This window comes from Rhinopithecus bieti, unplaced genomic scaffold, assembly GCF_001698545.2.
Source record: "Rhinopithecus bieti isolate Rb0 unplaced genomic scaffold, ASM169854v2 scaffold_17655, whole genome shotgun sequence".
NCBI classification, from domain to species: Eukaryota; Metazoa; Chordata; class Mammalia; order Primates; family Cercopithecidae; genus Rhinopithecus; species Rhinopithecus bieti.
Genome location: NW_016809081.1, coordinates 413,605 through 439,133, shown reverse-complemented (window position 1 = coordinate 439,133; position 25,529 = coordinate 413,605). Strand labels below are relative to the sequence as shown.

Here is a 25,529-nt window from a genome sequence, read left to right as displayed (position 1 = left end):
AATATATTTTCTATATCTTTTTGGTTTAGAGTTAGTTTTAGGATTTATTCATAACTTCTAGTGTTTTGTTTGCTGACTCATTGATCTGTTTGTAATTTTATTAGTTTTTCCCAACCTCTTCTTTCTGAATTCTTGAGCCATCTATTTAATCAGTGTTTTTTGTAACTTGCGTTTTTTTTTGTTTTGTTTTGTTTTGTTTTGTTTTGTTTTGTTTTTTTGAGACGGAGTCTCGCTCTGTCGCCCAGGCTGGAGTGCAGTGGCCGGATCTCAGCTCACTGCAAGCTCCGCCTCCCGGGTTCACGCCATTCTCCTGCCTCAGCCTCCGGAGTAGCTGGGACTACAGGCGCCCGCCACCTCGCCCAGCTAGTTTTTTGTATTTTAGTAGAGACGGGGTTTCACCGGGTTAGCCAGGATGGTCTTGATCTCCTGACCTCGTGATCTGCCCGTCTCGGCCTCCCAAAGTGCTGGGATTACAGGCTTGAGCCACCGCGCCCGGCCGTAACTTGCGTATTAATGTATATAGTTAAGGCTACTTGTTTTTCTCTGAGCATGTTACTTTACATTCTTCAGAATGAATCATATTTAGCAAAAAGTGTACTAAATTGTGATTTAGGACGCATAGACTTCGATCCTGTTTCTCTCTGTGCATAGCAGTGTCATTTGGGCATGTTATTTTGTCTTTCTCCCTAGGTTTCAGCTTCCCCAACTAGAAAATGAGAAAATATTTTATCTCATAACTTCTATTTTGCTTTCTAATTTTATGAAATATACCCTCATACCCAGGTTGCGACTCCAAGAATTTGAATTGAGTCTACAACGTGAATTCTAAAGTCTCAAACTTTTTTTTCCTAACATACTAGTAAGTCTATGAACTGTAGTCTCTGGTGTAATCAAAACGACATGCTTCTTTTCATTCTTTGTCTACAAAATGAGGTCCTGAGCATCAAGCAGATGCAGGGTCTACATAGACATTCTTCACTAACTTGGAACATTTTGTCAGAATCAATCAGCTGTTGGAAGTTACTATGGAAGGTTCATGAGGAAGCATTTTCCAAGATACTTTGAAATTCTTGAAATACACAATCGTTAGCAATGCAAAATCAAACAGAATGCAGTCTTATTGAATGGGTTAAGATGAAGTTACAACAAATATTGTGTCAGAGTAAACATCAGAAAATAGATTTTCTAAGGTCTAGAAGTTAGAAATATGAATAACGAGGATATTATTAAACATGGACAGATTCTGTATCCAAGCTTTCCTTAAAAAATAAGAACAATTTATTTTGTGCTAATAAAAATATGTTAGGGAATAGCAAACAGATTGTCACAGAATCTTTAACTCATCCGTATTACATAAAATTCACATGTGAAATTACTCTCTGTGTTTTAAAATCTAAATAGCAACTGCAAAATCAAAGTACTTTGTGGAAGAGTTAACGTCACTACAACAAAATGAAATACGTTAAGTTGTGTGTCTGTCTCTGTATTTAAATATTAATACAAACCCAGTATATTTTACTTACTAATGTAGAAAAATCCAAGAAGGGGAATTAGTAGAGAAATTGAACAAAATATCATTCATTTACTGAGAGACATTTTGTCTTCTGTTTTATAAAATGTTATTATGTAACAATAGCAATCATTGCCCTTTCTGTATAACCCTACACGGTCTAAATAAAGGTCTAAATAAATCACTTCTGAATAGTTTTTCTGTACAGTTCACCACATTTCTAACTATAGGAATGTAATCTTGCAGCCTTAAAAAACACGTTGATTTTTATGCACATAAAGAGACCAGGTTAATTAATGATGCTAAAAAATGATAAACATAATTTATGCTTTACCTCTCACAAAAGGGAAAGAAAAGTTGTGTTACATGCCACATTTTGTTTAAAGATTTATGACGTAGTGTAATTTCCATTTCCCTTATAATAAATATTTAAAAGACATATTAAACACTTCACCTAATTGCAAACCTTATATGAAAATATTAGGGTGATGGTTTGGAAGCACAAAAACATTCACTGTCACTCTGTGCTTTGTACGTTCTTTCATAAATCAGTACTGGAAGCACACAAGCCAACAAAACTCTGAAATTCTGGCCAAACAGTTCCCAGTTACGTGCAAGAGATCATTGCTTCTCAAAATGCCAAACTGGACTTAAAATTTAAATAATAGAATATAAAATGCTGGACATAATTAGGAAGATAATGCATGTGCATGTATTTTGGCTAGACTTTGCTTAAAATTTTGATTTTTTTCCTTATGACCTGTATAAGCTTGGATAAGTTACCTAGATCATTTTGGGCTCACTGTATTATCTAAATGGGAGTGATGATACCTACTTTGTAGAGTTGTTATAAAGTCAAAATAAGGTAGCGGTACAACAGTTTTTGGTACATGGTAAGCAACTATAAAATTTTCATTTCTCTTGTGATGATCATCTTTTATAATCAGCCATTGTTTAAAAATACAGAACTTAATGTAAAAGATAAAATGTGAACATGCACATAAAAATATGGGAAAATATTTCCAAAAAATGACTTAACATAGAAACTAGAGTTAAGAAAATATTCAAAATTAGACTAATGTGGCCAGTGCCAAATAAAATACAACACTAGACTCCTGGACAAAGGATACGGTAGGTTCGTCTCTTTCCCATCAAGTGGATTTCTAATTATGTTGTATATGTTGTTTCAGAGGCAAAGGCCCATTGAAAAATACATCTGATGTCATTAATGCTGCCAAGAAAATTGCCGAAGCAGGTTCTCGAATGGACAAATTAGCCCGCGCTGTGGCTGATCAGGTAATAGAAGAGGGAAGAGTGGGCACATGCTGAGTGGAATCACTAATTAGCGCTTGGGTTTTGTAATTAGTTTTATGCACCCTATAAAATGCCTCTGAGGAATGAATCAGAGGGGAGAATCACTGATATTTTACACACTGGTATCTGACTCTCCTGACACTGTGCTGGTGGCAAAGGTAGGTTTAGCTCTGGAGAGAATGCTAAGGCTTCTAACCAAAATTCCTTGAGAAAGAAGAACACATTACTTAGGAGACATCAGCCCTTGAAGCGTCATGGATTGTCCCAGCCTTCCCTATTGAGAAAGGCAACTGTACTGCATAATGAAGGGGGGGAAAGCAGATTTTTAAATTTTCATTGTTGGGCTCTTGGTTTAAATATATTTTTAGAGATTCCTACATAATGCCCTCTTTTGTTTACTTCATGGTACTTAACACATTTAAAATATATATATTTAATTCATTGCTTTACTTTATTTTTCTGTCGCCCCCAGGAAATTTAGATTGCACATTTTAACTGACTGACAGAATGAATAAAGGAGAGAAAAGAGCAACCTGTCTTGTGGTCAGGGAACTGAATTAGCAGAGCTTTAGGGATGTGATGGGTCATGATTTGATGGTTTAAGAAGTTGTCAAGGTCTCTTCCAGGACTAGAATGGAAACTGGGGGTAGCACAGTCAGGGACATTTGGAGATCAAAGGGCAGAAACAAGTTGTGGAATTTGGGAGAACATCATGTTTTTAAATATAGAAAGAAGAAAGTAGAACTTCACCTTTTGTTATTTAATATGGATCTTACTCTAATGATACTCTTCATAATTCATAATAACTTATGCTCCACCATAAATGGGATTATTCCACATGATCAAGAACCTTCAGATTTCAGCCTTATTATAACCCAGACTCAGAGGCATCAGAGATAAATGAAATTCTCAAGAATATCTCTTAATGCTTTCAAACCAAACTAGGATATACATTAAAAGAGTCCTGACCTTGAATGTTTATTTCCATACTTTTCTTTTTATTTGGCTTGAATGGGAACTTTAAAATTCTATTCTAAATGTCTTGTTGCAATTATAGTCCATTTCTTGTAAGAGTGTGTTAGGTAGTAGACTTTTCCAGGTAACTAACTGTTGATTATCCCTATAAGCAGCAGTGGTTTACAGTTGGAACCACTTCAGATGGATTGTATCAAAAATATAAGTTTTGGAAATAAAATATTATATATACTATTATCTACATGGAAATATTAACATGAATTTGCTTAGTATACTGCAGTACGTTGATGCAAGCTGGAGATATTGAAAGAGAATTGCATCCTTCTCCATATATGGCTCTAGTCTCTGATGATCTGATGATTTCTGAGTCTTTGTGTTGCTTATTATAGTTTTCCTCCCTCATTCCTACATATAAGGGTTGCTCCTCTAAATACTTACTGCCTCAGCATCCCAGGCTCTAACATCCTTCATTCAAGTCAATACCAAATTCACACATCTTGTAAAGGCTGAGAAAACAAAACAAACAAAACCTCAGATGACTTTACTATCAGGATTGCACCTAAGAGTCAATGAATTCTCATTTCAATTTTATTTTACATATAAGATGGCTAATCCAAGAAATTTTTTTGACTTTTGACTTTTGGAGAAACACTTACTGGTTGAGATAACTCAAGTACTATGATAATTTGAGAACCTCTCACAGTTTGTAGGAGGCGAGTGTTAACCCATTGCTATTGCCTAATTTCAGGGCAATATCAACCATGAGGCTTCACAGCATAAACTGAGGTTTTTTGTTTTGTTTTGTTTTGTTTTGTTTTGTTTTTTGACAGACTTCTGTAAGTATTCCAGAAAGTTCATGTAAAGAAAGGAAGAGACAATGAATTTACTTGAAAATATGCATACAAAAAAATTACCAACTAGAAAAGGCCACATTCTTTTTCTGCAAATGTTGAGAAGAGTTCCAATGTGTAGAGTGACCAGAAATTGACCACCCACCAATTTGCTAGGAAGGACTTCTTGGGAGTGAAAATGAATGGAGTTTGAGTGGCTGTTTCATTATACTTTAAATCTCAATGGCGAAAAGTATTTCTCAGCATCTTCGGGCCCCTCAAGTTCAATAGCTTTGGTTGTGACTTTTGTTTTGATTTTACCTTTTGGGCTTTCATTTTCAACTAACTGTGCAACCTGAAGCAAAACTAAAAGCAGTTGATATGTGAAAAACACATCAAACACTCAAACACACACACACACACCCCAGGATACTAAATTTATTTTGAGATTATGTGACAGAGTATTTAAATGCTATTTCACAGTGACTCAAACAGATGAAGTTTAAACCTAACCCTCTTTGTGGCATTATTATTGTCATTAGCTGTGAAATAACTTGCAATTTTGATAAAGAAATCTTTTATTCAGAAAATGTTATCAAATGCTGCACCTATTTCCATGATTTAGTAGTTACTTTTCTTGATTCATCATGCCTTTTTAAATGTGTATTTTAACTACTTTGGTTTAAATAATAGAATAGAATGAGTATTACCAAGGACTGGATTAATTACATTTATTTTGTCAGAAAATATTTTATAAACATTGGAGATATGCATGCCATATAAACTTTTTACGGACTGTTGCATTTCTAATTACTGTTCCATTGAGATAGAACTCTGTTTAATTTGCTGCAAGGTATTTGTATCAAAAGCCTTGTCAGCCCTCTGGGGAGATACCATTTTAAAGTTAATTCCTTTCTGTGTATGGGTCCCTGGAGTAGGATAAATATTACAGTATGAAGTACTTGTAAGAAGCTAAAAGCAGTCTCTGTGGAATTCTTTCTTGATAAATGCAGTTAGTGAAAAAATACCACAATGGTAAGTGTTAAATATAAAAAATATCCCTTTATCGTTTATTCAATAGATGGTTATATGTAATCACTGGCTTTACAGTATTGATAAAAGAATTTCCTTTCTTGAGCTTGAGGGAAACTTAGAGTCTTTCTCCCATCCTCTTATTCTAAATAAGATACTTTAGTTGTGGCTGTAGGTACTTATTTCTTACAGTTTCAAGGATTTGGTGATTTTATATCCTTTACAAGTGCCAAATTGATAAGAACAATTAAATGACCTGGAAGTAGCTCAAACTGAACCTTTGATAGCAAAAGAAATATACAGGTATCTCAATTCCTCAGTAGCCATTGGCACTGGAGCCTCAGAAATGTTTTCAGGAGTCACGTAAATGTCTCTAGAAGTGTTCAGCCAAGCCCTGTGTGTGCTTGATGGACACCCGCCTACTTTGGTCATAATGAAAATTCAGACTTCTTAGCCAGAGTTAACTCTGGTGCATCCATTAAAGGACTCTGTTGCTACTCTTACGAACTTCTTTCAGCTGGCTTCAAATAATTCTATCAAATTTGTTTTTCTTAGAGTGGTCATGAACCATTTCAGTCTCTCACTTAAAGGCAGGTTATTTTGTTGCTTAAAGTTTGATAAATATTAAATTCCAATAAGTGTAATAAACTTTTTCATAAATGAATGATACATTTATTAAAGAATCAAAGGAAACGAATTGATTTTCTTCTGCCGACGGACTGGATTGAAACTGTCCCCTATGCTTGGCAGAGACTGCCACACAAAGTGATTTACTTCTAGCATCCTTTGGTCCTCTGCATTAAAATAACATTTCACATAGTGAAAGTTGAAGAAAATGTAAAATATTTAGGTTTCTTTAGAGTTTAGAAGACAGCAGGTAAAAATACTCAAACATGTATAGAAGTCCCAATAAGACTTTCTGGAATATCTTCGATATTCTTCTGATACAATTTTATTAAAGTAGAACCAACCATTCTAAACTACAGTCTGTGGCCTTTCTAAAATGCCTGTGAAGTTAAATGAATGTAATTAAGGTATATGACACTGAAACCTTTTCTTCCTGCAGCTTTTCTATAACAAATGTTAGAAACTGAAGAATACTTACTAATCAAGATCACTCTTTTAATGTTTTATAGTGTCCTGATTCAGCATGTAAGCAGGATTTATTAGCCTACCTTCAACGAATTGCCTTGTATTGTCATCAGCTTAATATCTGCAGCAAGGTGAAGGCAGAAGTGCAGAATCTGGGAGGAGAGCTCATTGTGTCAGGGGTAAGCTGGACTTGGGCTTCACAATGTAAAGTTCCCACCGTTGTACTTCCAAGGCAAACATTCTTGGCAACAGTACTGCTAAAAACACCAAACTACAGTGATTTATAGGGAGGGTTTTTTTTTTTTTTAATATTATCACCATTATTCCAGACCTTACAATAACTCACAAAGAGCAATTTGATTTTCCAATTACCCTGTGTTTATTCTAGCCTTGTAAAATCTCCATTCTTCACAAGAAAACTAATTTTGTAGTCTGGAAACTCATTGCCAAGCTGTGACTATTACAATTATTTGGGGCTTTTGTATATTTACTCATTGTGAGTCTACTTCCTTTTGTTAGTGCTAGTAATTTTCATTCTCTGTTTGGGAGCCAGACTCTCTATGTGTGGATTGTGTTCACATGTTAGAGACGATGAAAACAATAGGAATTCATTCATCAGGTTCCAATGCATACTAGGTTATCAGTAACCCTTGAAAGCCAGAAGATGTTTGAGTTTAATACAGGTTGATGTGCTGTTGCCAAAAACTAACATAATTGTCGAACACTAACAATTATATATTCTTTGCTCAATCACTCCAGTGTTTCATTTCTCATGAAAATATAATGATCTAGTCCATTTTTGTCACATTCCTAGAAATAAGTTCAATGAATATTTAGAAGAATCACAATTTCTTGGCAAGATTTCCAAATATGTGTTGAGGTTCTTCACCTTGGCTTCTTCTCCTCCCTCAACCCCTTTCTCTCAACACAGGGTGCCATTTGTTGCAAATTATTTGCAAGTCCAGAAACGTGGCTCTGACACCTTAGTTCTTTTCCCAGTCAGACATGATGCTACCATTTCAAGTGAATAATTACAGGCACATAATATTATCAGCATGGTGAATACCTTATGAAAATCCAACTAATCACAAAGCTCAGTTCTTCCTGAAGCCATTTTTGGAAATTTAGAAGTTTGGCCATTTGGTAAAAATATGTGGACAAATCATTCTTGAACCCAAATATTTTTGTCCCCATATTGTTTGAGTTGCAGAAAACATAGCTGGGAAAAGAACTGATCTGGCTTGCATAGAGACACCATCTGGAAAGCCTGTTTCATGCAGTCCCACCTAGAGCCCTGTAAATTGGCTATTTTGTGCCTCTTCCCAAAGCACAGTCACCTCTTTGCATTTCCAACATGATCCTGCTTCAACATTCTTCAACAACCAAGAGCAATCTGTCTTGCAATGTGTCCTTTCTGCCAAGCTGGTAATTACCAAGATTCTCTCACCAAGAAGTGATCAAATCATCGCATCTTCCTTGCTGCCTTTCTTATCTTCAGCCTTGATGGTATAGTTTCCCATACCACTCAGCTTTCATGTCCATCTGTATATAGCCCCTGTGGAACTGAGTGCTTTTTGTTCAGCTTGCCTTGTGTGCTTTTATTTGTTACTTTCTAATCTTATTATTTACGTGGATGCGCAAAGCATCTTTGTGGATCTCAGACTCCACAACCTCATCTGGGCAATTTTTACTAGCAGAGCCGCTCTCCATCATCCTCTCAGTACCCATTGTTTGTCACTGCCTCCAAAGCTTCATTGCCATTGTATTTTCCTCATTTAGATGTAGTCCAAACCATCACTGGCTTTTATCACTTGCACTGTTGGCTTTTATAGAGGTGTTTGAGATTGGGAACACCATCAAGAAGCCTGTTTCCTTCTTTGAGTCTTGTTGGCACAGTTCATAAATCCTTGCATGGGAGAAGGCTTCTTTTAGAAGAATGTTGTACAACTTGATAATAATTCTAAGGCAAATGCATTATAAAAAGTTTGCTATATATGCTCGGTCATGGGCCTGCTCTTGGCTTCCTCATGATTTATTCCAAGCTTGATTGCTGTTTGGTGCCACACCTACATCTGTAGTCTGCTGTCTTTGCCAATTCTGCCTCCATCTTATTCTTCATGCTCCTTCACTGATGGCCAATGGAGAAAAAAAAAAAAAAAATGAATATGCTTACTGTGCAAAATAGCCACAAATGACTGCTTTCAAAGTTCTGAAAGAGTCAAGAATGGGAGACCCCATACACACACATTTTCAATGATTTTGCCAAGAAAGTTACACCCTTTTATTTTGTCACATGGCATGGCAAAGTTGCTGTTTTTTTCTTTCCCAGGAGAAGCCATCATAGTTTAACGTACAATCAAAAAAGAAATACTTAAATCTTCTTTCTTTTTTCCCTGTGTTTATGCACATGGGATTCAAAGCCATGGCTTTTCTGAAACGTATGAAAGCCCCCAGGAAAGTTACATTTGTTAGAAGTCAACCTCTCTACCAAAGCAATGAGATTCGGACGTATTATTTCCATTTTGCCAAGAAAAGTGATTTTGATGTCAAAACAGAGAGTCACATTTTTAGTCTTATGCTGGCATGATGAACATATGTTAAGCAAAATGCACAATTATGTCTTATGTCAGCGTGTTTTTGTTTTATGTGATTCTATGTATACAAACTGAGAAAGGCCTCTTGTGTTGTATCTGCTTTTGGCTTGAGAGGTGGGGACAGATAATTCAACAGGTCTTGGAGGAGAATGGCTACTAAAGCTCTCCAGGCATCATGATGGCGAACTACAGAAATAAAGCAGTGCAGGATGTGTGCCTATGTATGCTCATCCACTCAACTGCTATCTAAGAAATACCATTGGTTTTCTACCTGGCAATTAGGTTTTTTTTGTCATTGGCCTAAACCTGTCTCAGTAACCAAAAGGTGATATTCTTCTTAAAGTAGAAAATGCATGTGTGAGCCAATTCGGCTTAACCTGGTTACTAAGGGAGTAATGGAAAAGAAAAAATATGATAGAATTGTTAAAGTGAAAATAGAGGTAACTGAGCTCCAGAAGATTAAACAGTCTATAAACTGGCTTTATTTATTTGCTTAGTTTAATGTTTGATTAAATTCTTAAGCCAGTTTACAGGCTTTTTGAAAAAAAAAGAATAGTGAAAGCAGAAAGAAAGAAAGAAAGAAAGAGGGGAGGAGAGAAGAGAAGAGGCATAAAGGAAGAAGGTTGAAGAAAAGAAAAAAGAGAAAGTCAAGCATAACATATCATAAATTAGTTTAGTGCAAATAATGGCCATTAAATGTGACAGCATTATCTTATGGAAGAAAAGTTAAGCTATGTATTTTTTAGTATTTAAATACTATTTTGAATTCAAATGTGTTCCAGTATCATAATATGGGTATTATCTGTATATTTAATTATCATGTTTTGACTAATTTTGTTTGCTAGGTTTCACAGGGTTTAATTAGTGCCTTTAAAGTTAAAATGGAGATGTATACATGGATCTGGAAAATAAAATCATTCTATGACCTTTAATATTTTGTAGCTACCAAAAGATTTATACATTGCATATGATTCTGAACAAAATTAGAATTACTAATGTAGGATTTTTAAATTATGCATACTGAATATCAAACATTCTAATAAACCTGATAGAGCCTACCTAAACTGTTTTTTAAAGTTAAAGGATAACAGGAGCCTCATTATAACAATGAAGTCAGAACATAACAGCAATAACCCTACTTTGATCAGGAATTCGATGTTCAGGAGAGACGAGGATGTAATTTATGGCCAAATGTACACAAAAATGGTACAAATTTTAATAGATTTTATTACATATAAATGTCTTTATATTAACAAAATATTTGAATCAAGTTTGGAGGTGAGGAATGCTAGTTGCTTAAGTCCTTGGGCTGAAGGAATGAATTACTGACCTATTCCTGAGAGACTGAGAAGCTTGCCCTAATATGTACTTTTGTTCTTTGCCATTTAAATATCTCTTTTCCAAATCTGAATGCCTCTCAACTGGGTTTAGGGGAGAGGTTTGGCAAGGTGAACAAGTTATTCTTGTGACACTGGTAGGATTTGAATTGGTAGAGAACACTGGAGACTGAGGGGTCAATTACAGTAATTCTTGTTGCCCATGTTTCACATTATTTTTAAAAATTAGACTCTAATCATAATCAACATGAATATTCATGGTATAGGTAATACATTCCTAAAAATGCTGGAAACTGATAATATTAAAATCAATTCTACCTGACACTGGCATATCTTCAAAGATGCATATGTGCATACAAACACGGAGCACAACTGATTTGACATTTACTCTTACACTCTCAACAAACCTTAGTGAAGTAGTCAGGAACTGAACAAGATTGGTAACTATACACTATCTGATCCAATACAAATTAGGGAAAAGAAAATGTGGGATATATTTTGTACAATATATATATGGTTTGTTGAGATGATAACTACATTTTATTTGAAGAGCTGTATATTCCTTTTTATTTTTAAAAAGTGCCAGTATTTTGTAATGAGCTAAAACAGCCATTGAAACAAGAATTGCATCTAATTGTGTAGACCTATACATTAAGCAACCTTTTTTTCTTAATTTTTATATCTTCTATTTTGTCTATAGTCAATTCTTCATGATATTCATGGATCAAAGTGTAACAGTAATGGAAAAAATCTAAAGTGCTAGCTATTTCAATTTGGGTTTGGAAAGCATGTTAGTATTTCATTTGAACAAAAGGGTATGTGTTCTAGGAATTCATAACAGTTCAAAATAATTTTATCCAGACCTTCCATGCTTAAAGGACCTTCCATTACATAGGAAAAGTTGAAGCGTCCAAACCTAGAGAGAGTAAGATAAAAACAAACCTCAGATTGTAAATCTGGATGTTAGGCATAGTAGAGAAATTGTGACTAAGAAAATGAAATGAGTAGTTACCATTTACAGAATGGCAGTAGTTATTTGAATATACTTTGCTAGTAAAATGAGTTGTTGCATAATTCCATATTTTCCCCAAAACCTGTTCCCCAATATGTTGATAGTGAAACTAGTACCATTTAAATTCTGATTCCTGCATTATGCCTTCCTTAGTTACATTCATACCAGTATGAATGGTCATTGATTTCTGCACAACCCAAATTATAGACACCCTCAGAGGGAAATAACTTTTATATGGTTTTTCACTGAACATTCATTTCCCCAGAGTTTTAAAAGTGACAGTTTACCGATTCAAGACTGTTATTTTTGGAAGAAATGGGAAATTAACAGGAATTTTAATAAGAAAAGTGAAAGTTTCTTTGGGTGCTGGGCATCATGGAAAGCTTTGTGTCTTTTGCACTGCACCTGTATATGTTCTCTGAATTCAAACAGTCCTGTACAAAGGAGTCTGGTATATTGCTCCACTATAGGAAGTGGCTCTTCAGTTACATTTTCTGTGATGGTCACCCTAAACTTACCAATATTATCACTTATGGCCATTTTAAAAAATCAGTTATTCATTGATGTAATTAAAGCAGTTGGTTATCTAATGGAATTGTTTAATGCATAGAGAAATATTATGTTCCAATGTACTCATTTTAAAATAAGAAAACATACCGTGTTGTGGCAAAGCTAGGATGCAAATCAAGCAAATAACTCTTCTTACCTTACCTGGAGATGTGGATTGACCTTACTTCGATCTACTCTATGGATTGATTCGATTGTGACACCTAAACTTGTGGGCTGAGGAGTAATTTCTGTTTTAGTTTGGGGGCATTACTGCTTGTAAGAGTAGAAGTTAGTAGCTTTAAGAAGAGTGTGCCCTGAGATATCAGTGCCATTACTTGTCATTCAATCAGCAAAACTTCATTCCTTTGGGTCTTAGAATTTTTAAGTTTTGAGATGCTCTAATTAAAAGAAGAAAATAAATAATTGACAACTTAATTTATTATCAATTAACGCCTTAGATTACAGGTAATGTTCAGAGAATGATTTAGTAGCTAATTAGCAGTAATACTTTGTGAAAACTTGGAAATTGGACACAAGGGAGGTACCTGGATGAGGGGAGGTGATTGCATATACAGTTGGCCTTCTGTATCTGTGAGTTCTATATCTGAGAATGCTTCCAACCTGAGATTGAAAATATTTGGAAAAAAACAAAAGTAACAATACAGCAATAAAAATAGTACAGATAAAACACAGTATAGTATTTATATAATATTTGTATAACATTTGCATTATAATAGGTATAAGTAATCTAGAGAGGATTTAAACTATACAGGAGGATGTGTGTAGGCTACATGTAAATACTATGACATTTTGTATCAGAGACTTGAGCATCCTTGAATTCTGGTATCTGCTAGGGTCCTAGAACCAATCCCCCATGGATACCAAGGGATGACTGTGTCTTGGAATATCTGCAAAACCCAGACACAGCTATTTAAGAAGTACTATTTTATAAAGCTTCCCCATAAGACATATCCTAATTTTGATTACTTGTTCATATAAGAATGGTCTGATTTTTTAAAAAATAATTTTAAAATACTACTTCAAATGATGTTTCAAATAATTATTGTTTTGAGAAGTATCTTAAAAGCCACCCTCTCCCCAGTTTTGAACCAGTTTTGGATCTGTAAGAGTAAATCCAGACATACCTGTTTCCTGACATTGAACCAAATAATTATGGGAAGACAAAGTGTTGAGTGAAGACCTTTATTTAGAAATGGTGTCTGTAAATTCAAACCCTGTAAACACTTGAATTTTTCAGCTCTAGTCAAGAAACAGATTATTTAGAATTGGTTACTTAAATCCATTGTGATTTTTTTTTCCTTGCTTCTCCTGGGGCTTACCCCAGGAATTCCTGGACTGAAGTCTGTTCAAGAAAAAAGTTGATATGTGAACAAGGTGATATAATATGAAGAGGTAAAAGAGAATGGATATTAAAATCATATGCTAAGATTATCTGGGGATTTTGTCATTGATTTTACACATCTTTCCATTACCTTAGCTGGTTAAAAATAAAGAAGATAGAATCCACAGCAAAACAGAGTCAGGATATTTTTATTCAGCACTAGTTTTGATAACATTTTGACAATAATATTTTGCTTAAAATAGATCAATGTTTCTGTAAGTTGTTTCTAATTTCCAATGGCAAACAGAGATTCAAAGAGTTGCATTTAGTTCTTTTTCACATAAGAATATTTTCTGATTCACTTAATTCAACATTTCTATTGCATCCCTACTATGTAAAAGGCATGGTGATATATTTTGGTTGAGTTGGGGAATTTAAAGTCTCTTTATCTCTAATACCAAATAATTTTCATGAAAAGGATAAATTTTTCTGTCCATTGTGTTTTTATTAGACCGTATAGTCTATGTTTGTTTTTTCCATTTAGTTTCTCAGCTTACTGAAATAGGGTTTTCAGCTAGAATAGCAGAGTATTGTTGATGGCTATCTCTGTGCATTCATTGTTTTCTTGGTTTACTATATTCTAGAAATAAAAGTGTGTTTAACTTACTGTCGTCTACATTCTGTCCCTGCAGATTATTTTGTCAAGTGCTTTTTCCAGCCTAATTTAAATCATTTATAAAATATGACCTTGAGTGCAGCCCTTAGAAGAGAAATATGTGCCACTTTCTGGCCCATGTATCTTACAAATAAGAAAGGTTTTGGATGGGCAATGTGGAGTTTCTTTGTTCAGATTTCTTTTACTGCATCAGAACACACTGTCTTACTCTATCTTAAATAGTAATTTTCCTTCTGGGCTATAAATATATTTCAAATACTTCATCCTAATTCTATTTTCTTGAAGGCAAGCTTTCTTAATTTAGACTTTTAATCTTTTTATCATCAATACTGTATCTTGTTTTATTACTTTTCTCTGAATACCTTCATCTGTGCAGATGTCTTGCTGATAATGAAATTGACTGGAACTCTGGCTAGATGTCCTGTCAAATCAGAACATCCTGTCCCTTGACCTCTTTCATCCATTTTCTTTGGTAAATCTCTTTTGCAACTGAGAATATACTGGAGAAGTTATGGTCAACATCGTCTTTTAAGAACCATGTATGTTTGTCAGCCCAAATTTCTGTATGTGAGACACTACCATAAAACAAAATCAAAACATCTCTTTATCTGAGAACTTCCAATTAGAATCTGCTGCCATCCACATTTATTGGAGCCCCTCATACTGAGGTATTTCTCTTCAATTATAACATTTTGGTCAACTTACATGAAAAAAATGCCTGACCATGTCTTCCATGATGAATGCATCTGCAGATTGTTCTTTTGAAATGCACATTTTATTCCACCTGACTTTTCTCAATCTTCTGTGCTAAGAAGCTAAACAACTTTTTTTTTTTTAACCTCAAACATAAATTTGAGACCAGCCCTACATCTGTCTGGTCAGAATGAAATTATAACCGTGACTATAATAATGGAGTCTTGACTACTGAAATCTTGCAAACACTTCATATCTTGTCTTAAAGGGCTACTTAACCATTTCTGAAATATCATGGGAAGTATGCAGCTAATCTACCGTTGGAGTAGAACTTAGTTTTCATGAAAACTGTCAAGAGGCTGGATCCTAAGATTTGGAAATTATCTAATCCTGGCATTGCATTCTATATCAAAGACAGTTTTATTATTTTAACTAATATCATAAATAAAGGCATTATTATAATATCATAATCAATCATACTAAATTCATGTAAGAGGTCAGCACAGTTGACCACTCTGCATCCTTTTGATGCAGCCTAGTTTTGCATTGGGTTCCTGAAGTCATGCTCCATTTCCAAAGAGATAATAGACAATTATAAGAAATGCCAATAGACAGTCTAAGTTCAGTTTGTTTTATTTCAATATTTTAAAAGTGTTTGACTCCATTTTTAATATCTTAATGCTGAGAGAATTGTACCATCTGTGTTGGGTAGCAAAAACTTAAGGTGTTTATTGGAGGAATGGACAATTGCATCATTAATCTTAATGACCTTTAAACTTTTTATGAGATGATCCAAATAAGTTTCTAATACGTAATAATTTTTAAAACTGAGAAATTGTGGTAAATGACTAATTTATTTCCTACAATGGGAAAATCAGAAGATCCCTAACTTGTAAACCAAATGAGACTGTTATAAAAAAAGTCAAAGATAAGCCAACTAGTCAATGATCCAATATGTAAAAGTGGAGAGAAAAAACATCATAGGGCCATTAATTGTAAAATCTCCCACAAAAATATAGAATATAGAATTTGAATTTAGGCTTAGAATTGCTGAAAATAAAAACAATAAATGATACAGCAAGGAAAATATATGCAGAGTATCGTTGCCTCCTCTGTTAAATACAGAAAAAGTCAAATATAGGCAAAACACCCATCTTTTATATGCAAGACTTTTTTCTTTTGACTTTAATTCCTTAAAGACATTCTTTAAATGTCTCTAACATTTATTTTGAAGTGAAAATGGACGTGATGTTGCCAAAACCATAATCAGCTTGAATTTAGTAGCTTCTGTGTTTCAAACTGCTCTCTAAATCTGCCAATTTTGCTTAATTTTAAATTGCAATTATTGTAATACACTAATGTATTTAGTACGCTAAGAATGACTGGCTTAGAAATAGAATTATATTGACTTAAAACAGAAAAATCCCAAATTAAGATTTTTGTTTATCTGTATATAGAAACAGGCTTTGGTTTTTACCCATTTATGATGCCATAATTTGCAAGCTATTGTTTTGAATGTCTGGGTTTCCTCAGTTTTTTTCTGTGGAAAGAGATGGTTTAACTTTTCATGTATTCCGCTAGGCAGATGAAGGCCTGACTTTTTTGTGGATGGTTTCAGGATGTGCCTGCTCTTCAATAGTGTCTGTTGCTTTTGTTTTGCCGTAATCAATAACTTTGAGTATTCTGTTTTTAAACTCCTAAATTTTCATTTGAAAAAAATAGTGCTCTACATACTATTCTCACGCCTTTTCTTGTTTTCTATGAAAACTAGACTGGGTAAATAAAGCTATGACTATAGCAGAAATCGTCGAATACAAAAAACATTTTGGTCAGTTGACATCACTGGGTCATGTAACTTGACCTCTGAGAGTGACAGTGCATTTTTTTATGATTGCAGAAAACTTGCCATTTGATTTTTTTGTACAGTTCTGAAGATGAACTATAACTACTACTTCTAGTTATATATTTGATACACACAGAAAAACTTTAAGATTGTCAATAATGTTCTATATTGAAAGAATCTTATGAAAGGATTCTAAAAGTAGAAAAGGGCATTGGTTGTTGGCTTATCCTTTAAATTATGCCCCTCACACAATCCATCCTTGGGTTAAAAGGAAGAGTCAAAAGAGTTGCAATTGTAGCAACAATGAATGCTTTAGTCCTTCAGTGATCCCAGTGAAAGAGGTAAGTATCCCTTTAGTAGAGGACCATGTGCAGAGGTTGGATGTAGAGGACCATGTGCAGAGGCCAAAGGCTTAAGGAAGGTCACACAGCAGGGCAATGGAACTTCCAAGAAAGACATCAGGGATCCCCACATACCATTCCAGGCTTTAAGAGCTACAGCCCTTGCCTTCTCTCTTGGTGATCTTCAACACTTTAAATAGGGGATTCAGCCCCTTTGAGCCCCACTACAGTGGTCCCTTACAATGCCTGACAAGGCAGGGTGCATCTTCATTCTCCTCCCACATGGTTCCTTTATCTGTTCAAGAGCCAATGAGAAATCCAAATGGCCAGCCTGCTTAATGTCAAGAAAGCCCATGTGTATATCTCTTTCAGCACGTAATTCCTTCATATACCTCTTTTTTCCCAATTACCCACTCCCTCTTCCACTTCCCTAATCCCTTCCCAAGTAGGGTACATTTTTTTTTTTCTTTTGCTTTCTCTCTCACTCTCTCTTTTCTGTATCTCTCGGAAATCAGACAGGAGTTCAGAGCACTTTCACTACCTTTTATGAGGTAGATTGTGATGTCATAGATGGGGGCAGGGCTAGTCAACTTTCTACCCACCTCCCAACCTGTGCTGAGGGAGCTCCGATCGGGAGTGGAAGCAGTGATTCCTCCATGGTGAGTAACTTGACTTTCTAATCTAATGTCTTTCATTGTAATCATGAATTCTGAAGGCAGGGGGGATTGGATTTTAGGGAAATGAAAATGTGTCCACTTAAGGCCTCTTAATATTAACCAAATTTGGGCAAAGGACCTATTTATTCTTTATGTGGGTCAGAAATTCCACAGCACAGATATATTCTTCAATTGTGGTCTAAATTTGAGAAGTGAAAATGGTATTTTTATTTCTTTATTTCTCAGTCCTTCTTCCCATTGGGACTGAAAGTCATGACATATGTGGAATGAATCCATTCTATAATCTCTTTGTGAGCTTCTCTAAGGAAGGCTAGTCAGAAGGATGTATTCTTTGTTTGGAAGATTTCAGGGTCATGAAATATCCTTTACTGATGTTTGCCGTGAGAATCAGTGGGCCCTTCTAAAATCATGGAGGTTAAAATATACATGAGGATGATACATGAGGATTATCAACAAATACTTTGGGTGTTAACAAATAAAAGCCTTCCAATGCAGTGACTAAAATGGTGATTTTTTTGAAAAAAGTTACAACTCCTGCAAGTTTAAGAGGTCACAGCCATTTCAAGGTGTCACAGCCAGATTTACTACCCATTTTTGTTGTTGCATGTCATAACACTGATGCTGTTTCATAGGGTCTCTTGGTAGTTAAGAGGTATGAAAAGCTGTTGTTGTTTCATTTGGGTTTCTATTATATTACTGATTAGTTCTTTTATATGCCTTAGTATTTAGAAAGAAAAGATCAACTGGAGTGGACACTTTTCTCCACTTCTTCACTTGTTCTCTCCTGGGTACTTATTAAAACTGTCAAGATGCAAACTTTTGTATAAAAGGGTAAAAGGGAGTTCATGGAGATGGTTGACTCTTTAAGGGATATCAAAGCACTGGGGTGGGTATTCTTGCAAGGGTTTGACCATCAGAATGTGAAACCCTGTTTTTTTTCATAGGATGGGATGAAAGCATCCTGGTGTGGATTATGAGTATTATAAAATATGTAAAGAGGGTATCATTCTGTTTTTTTTTTTTTTTTTTCCAAAACATACATCCCTGGTTAGCTAGCCATGATGAATATTTGTGTTGGAGAAATGGTTTCAGTTTAAAATGAAGAGTCCTTTCTGTCTCATCAATAGCTTCTTTGTTATGCATAAATACCTGTCCCCCAAAGTTATATGCTTTTATATTTAAAAGCACTATAGCTGATACGGCCCTCTTTAGTACCCTGGGGTTGGGGAATGAGTTTTGAAGTTATTTGACACCTAAGTTTTCTAACCTAAATAAGTGACTATAATGGTAAAGATTTCAGGCCTGATAAAGAAAGGTAGGGCCATAACTGGCCAACAGGAAGATTTTGATGACTGTCACCTGTAGGCAATCTAGTATTGCAATGTGGGCAATAATGCCAATGTCTTATATGTTGGCTTATCCCTCTCAAGTCTCTGACCTACCTTCCATTAAAAGTACTAGACTCCTGAAACCCAGGTAGAAGCAAACCTTCAGTGCCAGAAAAATCTGATGTCTAATCATAGTTCAAGTTTTTAATGTCTTTTATCAACCCCTCATACAGCTGCCAGGTAAGAAATGCTCATATTTTCAAACCCTTGGGACACAATCATCTTTAAACTTCGTGAGTTAAGAACGGTTGTGTTGTGCACTTGTGCAAATTCAGAGAGTCTATCATGGAATGCGTTGTGCATGCACGTATTTATCTTCATGTGCATGTTTCATTTATAGTGATGTTCAGTGTTTTTTTAAATTCATTTTGTATGTATTAAAAGTTTAATTTTAAACTACATACATATATTGTGCTCTAAAGGAGACAGTGAAATGGAATGGAAGTTGCATTAATTTGGGGTCTGAACACTTAGTATGCTAGTTCTATCACTGTGCTTGACTTGTTAGGTAACTCTAAGTAAATTACTCAGATCTCTAGGGCCTCAGTTTTCCTCATCTGTAAAATGATGGTAGATGATCAAAAAGAGATATTCTAATGCATCCCTGCTCTAAAATTCTATGGTTTTATGGTATATTATTGAAGAAATGGTTTATGGGAAAATAATTGAATAGTTAGTTTTTATTTTGTGCATACAATTATTAAACCCAGAAAAAAACATTCAATGGAAACAGGGTTTTAAAATGTGCTGCCTATCTGATATAATGCTATTTGGTTAATAATATATGTGATTGAGCCATTTCTTTTAAATAGACAAAATCATTGGATTAATCTGCTAAATCTAAACCACACAGAAAGTTATATATAAATTGACATATGGGCCGGGCGCGGTGGCTCAAGCCTGTAATCCCAGCACTTTGGGAGGCCGAGACGGGCGGATCACGAGGTCAGGAGTTCGAGACCATCCTGGCTAACACGGTGAAACCCCGTCTCTACTAAAAAATACAAAAGCTAGCCGGGCGAGGTGGCTGGCGCCTGTAGTCCCAGCTACTCCGGAGGCTGAGGCAGGAGAATGGCATAAACCCGGGAGGCGGATCTTGCAGTGAGCTGAGATCCGGCCACTGCACTCTAGCCCGGGCGACAGATCGAGACTCCGTCTAAAAAAAAAATTGACATATGAAGAGAGGCAGAATCCATGATAGACAGCTACATAGTGATTTTGGAAGACCGATTCATGTTTTAACTCCGTACTTTTGTGTTATTAATGGGGATGTAAAAAACATTTACTGGGTAAGAGATGTAGCTGATCTTACGGGGGCTTCAAAGTTTTAAATTACCTATGTAATATTGCAGGAAATCTCATGTGGTTTTGGAAGGGTGGGTGAGTAGGGAATTGGTGAGTATGGAATTATGTACTATGGGGTATAAACAAAAGTGTAAAGCCTTGCTCTTGAATTTGAGGAATGTGCAACCTCTTTGGGGAGTCTATACGTGTGCCAAGTGCCAACTTAGAAGTGAATACAGTAAGTGCCAAAATAAATATCCCTGCGGCCTGGGTGGGCTGGATTGCACTGGGGAGTCTTATAACAAGCTGATACTTTTAGCTAGCTGAGAACAGAATGGTTTCGATTTTTGTGTTATTGTATATAAAAAGGACAGAGAAGTGTTCCAGGTCTTCAAGACCACAGAATTGTAAATGGAGCTGAAGATATCTTGTGTTCAGACGTAACATGTGTCAAAATGTATTGCTTATAGTTCAACCTCATACTTTATCTGAACCCTTTTCCCCTAAATCATATGCTGACTGTACTAGATGAGATATACGTCTTTGGAAGAATTGAGGAGGCAGCAAGTGAGTGAATTGAGTAATTATAAAGATACAATCAGGCAGGTATTTAGTCAGTTACACAAAACTCCACATGATCACTCACAGTCACAACTATGGAAGAGAAATACATAAACGGCAGAGGAAGGAAAGAGGAAGACTTTAGCTTGGAGATATTCTGGTATCGTGATAAAAGTGGAAAGGGATCATTATTTGGGGGTATCATTAACAGATTTAGAAATGTCAGATGGTGATGGAAATGTCCACATCAGCTAATGAGAATCCATGTAACTGAGATGATTTTATGAAGCAGTTTCCTTGGGCACTAAGCAAAAATAACGTCAGTTTCTCCACCTTTAACAGCCAATATTGACAAGGTTTTCACACTAAGTAAAACTGAACATGATTATGCAAGTCTCCTTCCCATATACTCTTGGAAATAGGTTATTGATTTGGGCATGATCTATTTACATTGACGAAGAACACTTACATTTGAAAGCCTCTCTGTTGCTGTAGATTCGCAGAAGATTTGCAGTGGATATTTTGCCTCACGTAGGGAAAACTGTTTTTGTATTTCTTGCCATTCAAATCTCTTCCAAATTATTACCTTAGCCATTCTAAAAGACTGGAATTCCACAATTAGAACTGCTGTCGCCTAGCCCCTTTACCAGATTCTAAGAACTTAGTAAGTAAACAAGGACTCAGTTTAGATCATCCAGTGACATGGCTTCTAATTTCCTATTGTGACATCAGAATTAGCTTCTAGAATTTGTTTTCTCAGGAAATCACTTTCAAAGACTAAATTTTTCTGTTTGGGAATGGTGAAGTAGTATGATCAAAGGTAGTTTAACAAAGCAAGAAATACTTTCCTAGCGCTAGTTGCTTTAAAAAAAAAAAAAAATTTTTCTCGCGCTGGTTTTTTTAAAAAAAAAAAAAAAAAAAAAAAAAAAAAGGTCAAGCAGAAGTTAGATTATGTTTATTTCAAGAGAACAATGATGAAGATGATAACTATTCTTTCTTCCTCCTAAGTGTCACTGGAGGTCATTTTAGAAATAAAGCATCAGTCACAGCTATAATTCAACAAATTCATTGAGTATGTAATATGGGATATTCCCTATTCTATATATGATGGATTCATAGAATAAGCATGGAAAACAAGCACATGCACTAGTAACTATGATTATAATAATCACTTTAAAAGAAATACATATTATGACCGTTTTTGTAGAAAACGATAAAGGGGTGCGATTTTTTTTTTTTTTTTTTTTTTTTTGAGCCTTCACACATAACTGAATAGGAGTTTTCCAGGTGGAAGGAGAGGGAGGAATATCTCAGAAAAGAAACGAAATATCCATAGCATTGAGGTATATAAGTATTCCAGGATAACTGGACCTGAAAAGGTCCTAGAGGGCTGGAAAGATGGAGAAAAGTAAAAAATGTGAGGCTGGTGCTAGATATCAAAGAAATTCTTCTGACTCATGCTGATTTTAATAAGTAGTATTGATAAATGATCAGGATTATCTGCATGCCAGCTAAGCAGGGGGTTTGGGGGAGACTATTAAAATGCAGGATCCTGGGCCATGTTGCAAATTTCTTGGATCAGGAATGGTAGGGAGTAGGTTCTTGGAGTCTGTAATTAACTACCCCATCCCACTCCCCAACACACACCAGGTGATTCATTTTCACACCAAAGTTTTAGAATCCCTGCAAAGCAACAGAACTGACTCATTCTGTTTCTATGTTCTTAGAAGCAGTTTCAGAGTAAAATAATTGAAGTATAATAGTATTAAAAGATTTTGGAAAAAATAGGAGTTAAGGGTAATAAAAGAATATTCTCAAGAAAATTGGTTTAAATTGTGATTAAGCATGAGAACTAAAAGATGGTTATTGCATATAAATAATCAGTGATACTATTAAATCTCTAGGTGTCTAGATAGATCTAGATATCTCAGAGATCTATCTAGATCTAGATCGATCTAGATCTAGATCGATCTAGATATCTAGTTATTTTTAGCTCTTACAGATATCTCTTGCCAATGATCTGTGGCTCTGTCATTGCCCTTCTTACACCAACTAAAGCAAATACAACCTTGGGTGGTTCTAAAAAGATGTTCCAGGCAAAATTATTTATCTCAAGACCTACTCTTTTACTTAACTAAATACCAAGCAGAGAACAGCAGCAGTTATGTGGTTTTGATTGTTACAGATCTGAAGAATATAAGTTAAATAGTGTTAAAATTATAAGAACGATATTGCCATTAGGTGTGAATTTGGAAACCAACTCTCTCTTTTATAATTGATGAAACTGGGCAACATTCTTAACCTCCCTGGGCTTTGCTTTTTATTAGAATAGTGATAGATTTTTATTAGAACAGTGATAGCTACTCAGAGAGATAATTGCTCATGGTAAATATTCAAAATATCAACAGTTATATTAAGATAAACTGAAGGATTAGTATGCGCCAGGCATTGTATGAAGCATTTAAAATGCACTATGAGATAGTTTTTTCAATTATGCTCTGTTCAGAAACTTCTGAAATCCTCTGAAGGTCACAAAGTCAGTGGTTGGTATACAGTAGTGCTTCAGAGGACTTCTTTGATATTTTCCAACAGCATGGTGTATTTTTCTGTCATTTCTTGTATGACACTTTAATGTCATTATATTTCAACTAGTCTGTAAGCTAGTTATAATAGGAATATGTTCGAATGTTCTTTATTCCCTGGTTCCCTGCATAATGAACACATAATCTATGCTTAATACATCAACTTCTTTATCATCCCTCCTTCCATTGTAGTGAGGTATCACACCCAAAAAATCCCAATAATTGATTTTGAAATCTATCATTCCTTCATACTTCCATTCATTTATTTCTACGTGAAAGTGTCTGACTTCAAATGCTAGATTTCAAAGTACACTGTTTACCTAGGATTTGGGGCCAAAAATCAAACAATTAAATGCAATTATTTTTCTAGCTAACTTAATGCCTTTATAATTTACTCTGTTAAATTTTCAGATATATTATATAAACCCCTTTTAAGAAAAGATTATGCCACAGAAACCTACAGAGTTTTTTCCCAAAAAGCTAAATGAATCAAATTAGTAATTTATTGTAAATAGAAATTTAAAAGTAACATGGTTGGTTGCATTTGCCCCCTTATGCAAAGGTTATGACATATAAATTATTATATAATTATATTTAAATATGAAATATTTTAAATTAAGTCTACTAAATATTTAATGCCCACTATTGTATTAAAAATTTGTATATAGCCTTTTATTAATTTAGATTCAACTACAAATGATGAAACACGCAAATAGAGTTATTTCTCTCACATGGAATATATCTGTCTGTAGTTCAGGGAGAATAAAGTGAACACAGAGTCATCAAGGACTTTGACACCTCCTAACTTTATGGCCCATCTGTTCTCAAGTTCATCTTTTGGTCTAAGATTACTGCTAGTGTTCCATCTTTCCAATTTTCATGTAGGAAGAAGAGGTGAGAGGGTTAAACCAGGTTCCTAGCTATGTTAGTCACCCTCCTTCCTAGAAACATCCACCCTTCTGCCCTTCTTCCATATCCACTTTCATCACCATGCATATGGTTTGCTGCAAGAGAGACTGGTAAACACAATGTTTTAGCTAGGTACATTGCTGCCCTGATTAAAATTGAGGTGCCACTAAGTAAAGAGAAGGGCAAATGAATATTAGATGAGCAACCAAGACAGGATGCTAAGAATAAGGATTAAATTACCCTTATGAGATTCGATTTGAAGTAAGCAAGAATTTGGGGATGGAAATCAAAACCTATTTTGGTTTTTTATTATTATACTTTAAGTTCTGCAGTACATGTGCGGAACATGCAGGTTTGTTACATAGGTATACATATGCCATGGTTTGCTGCACCCATCAACCTGTCATCTACATTAGGTATTTCTCCTAATGCTACCCCTCCCCCAGGACCCGACCCCCATGAAAGGCCCCACTATGTGATGTTCCCTTCCCTGTGTCCATGTGTTCTTATTGTTCAACTCCCACTTATGAGTGAGAACATGTGGTATTTGGTTTTCTGTTCTTGTGATAGTTTGCTGAGAATGATGGTTTCCAACTTCATCCATGTCCCTGTAAAGGACATGAACTCATCCTTTTTTAAGGCTGCATAGTATTCCATGGTGTATATGTGCCAGATTTTCTTTATCCAGTCTATAATTGTTGGGCATTTGGGTTGGTTCCAAGTCTTTGCTATTGTGAACAGTGCCTCAATAAACATATGTGTGTGTGTATCTTTATAGTAGAATGATTTATAATCCTTTAGGTATTTACCCAGTAATGGGATTGCTGGGTCAAATGATATTTCTAGTTCTAGATCCTTGAGGAATCGCCACACTGTCTTCCACAATGGTTGAACTAATTTACACTCCCACCAATGGTGTAAAAGCAATCCTATTTCTCGATGTCCTCTCCAGCATCTGTTGTTTTCTGACTTTTTAATGATTGCATTC

At 35.2% G+C, this 25,529-nt stretch overlaps 1 protein-coding gene across 11 annotated transcripts in view; it reads left to right on the top strand.

Moving 5' to 3' along the window:
* CTNNA2 (catenin alpha 2) overlaps window positions 1–25,529 on the top strand; it is a 1,170,559-nt gene that overhangs the window by 1,123,407 nt on the left and 21,623 nt on the right. For 9 of the 11 annotated variants that reach the window (XM_017888525.1, XM_017888528.1, XM_017888527.1 and 6 more), the window contains 3 exons: window positions 2,701–2,806; window positions 6,798–6,932; window positions 17,656–17,799. In XM_017888525.1, the coding sequence (XP_017744014.1) occupies window positions 2,701–2,806; window positions 6,798–6,932; window positions 17,656–17,799 (385 nt within the window). The remainder of the gene's footprint in view (window positions 1–2,700; window positions 2,807–6,797; window positions 6,933–17,655; window positions 17,800–25,529) is intronic. The other 2 variants (XM_017888532.1, XM_017888536.1) reach the window with 1 other exon arrangement.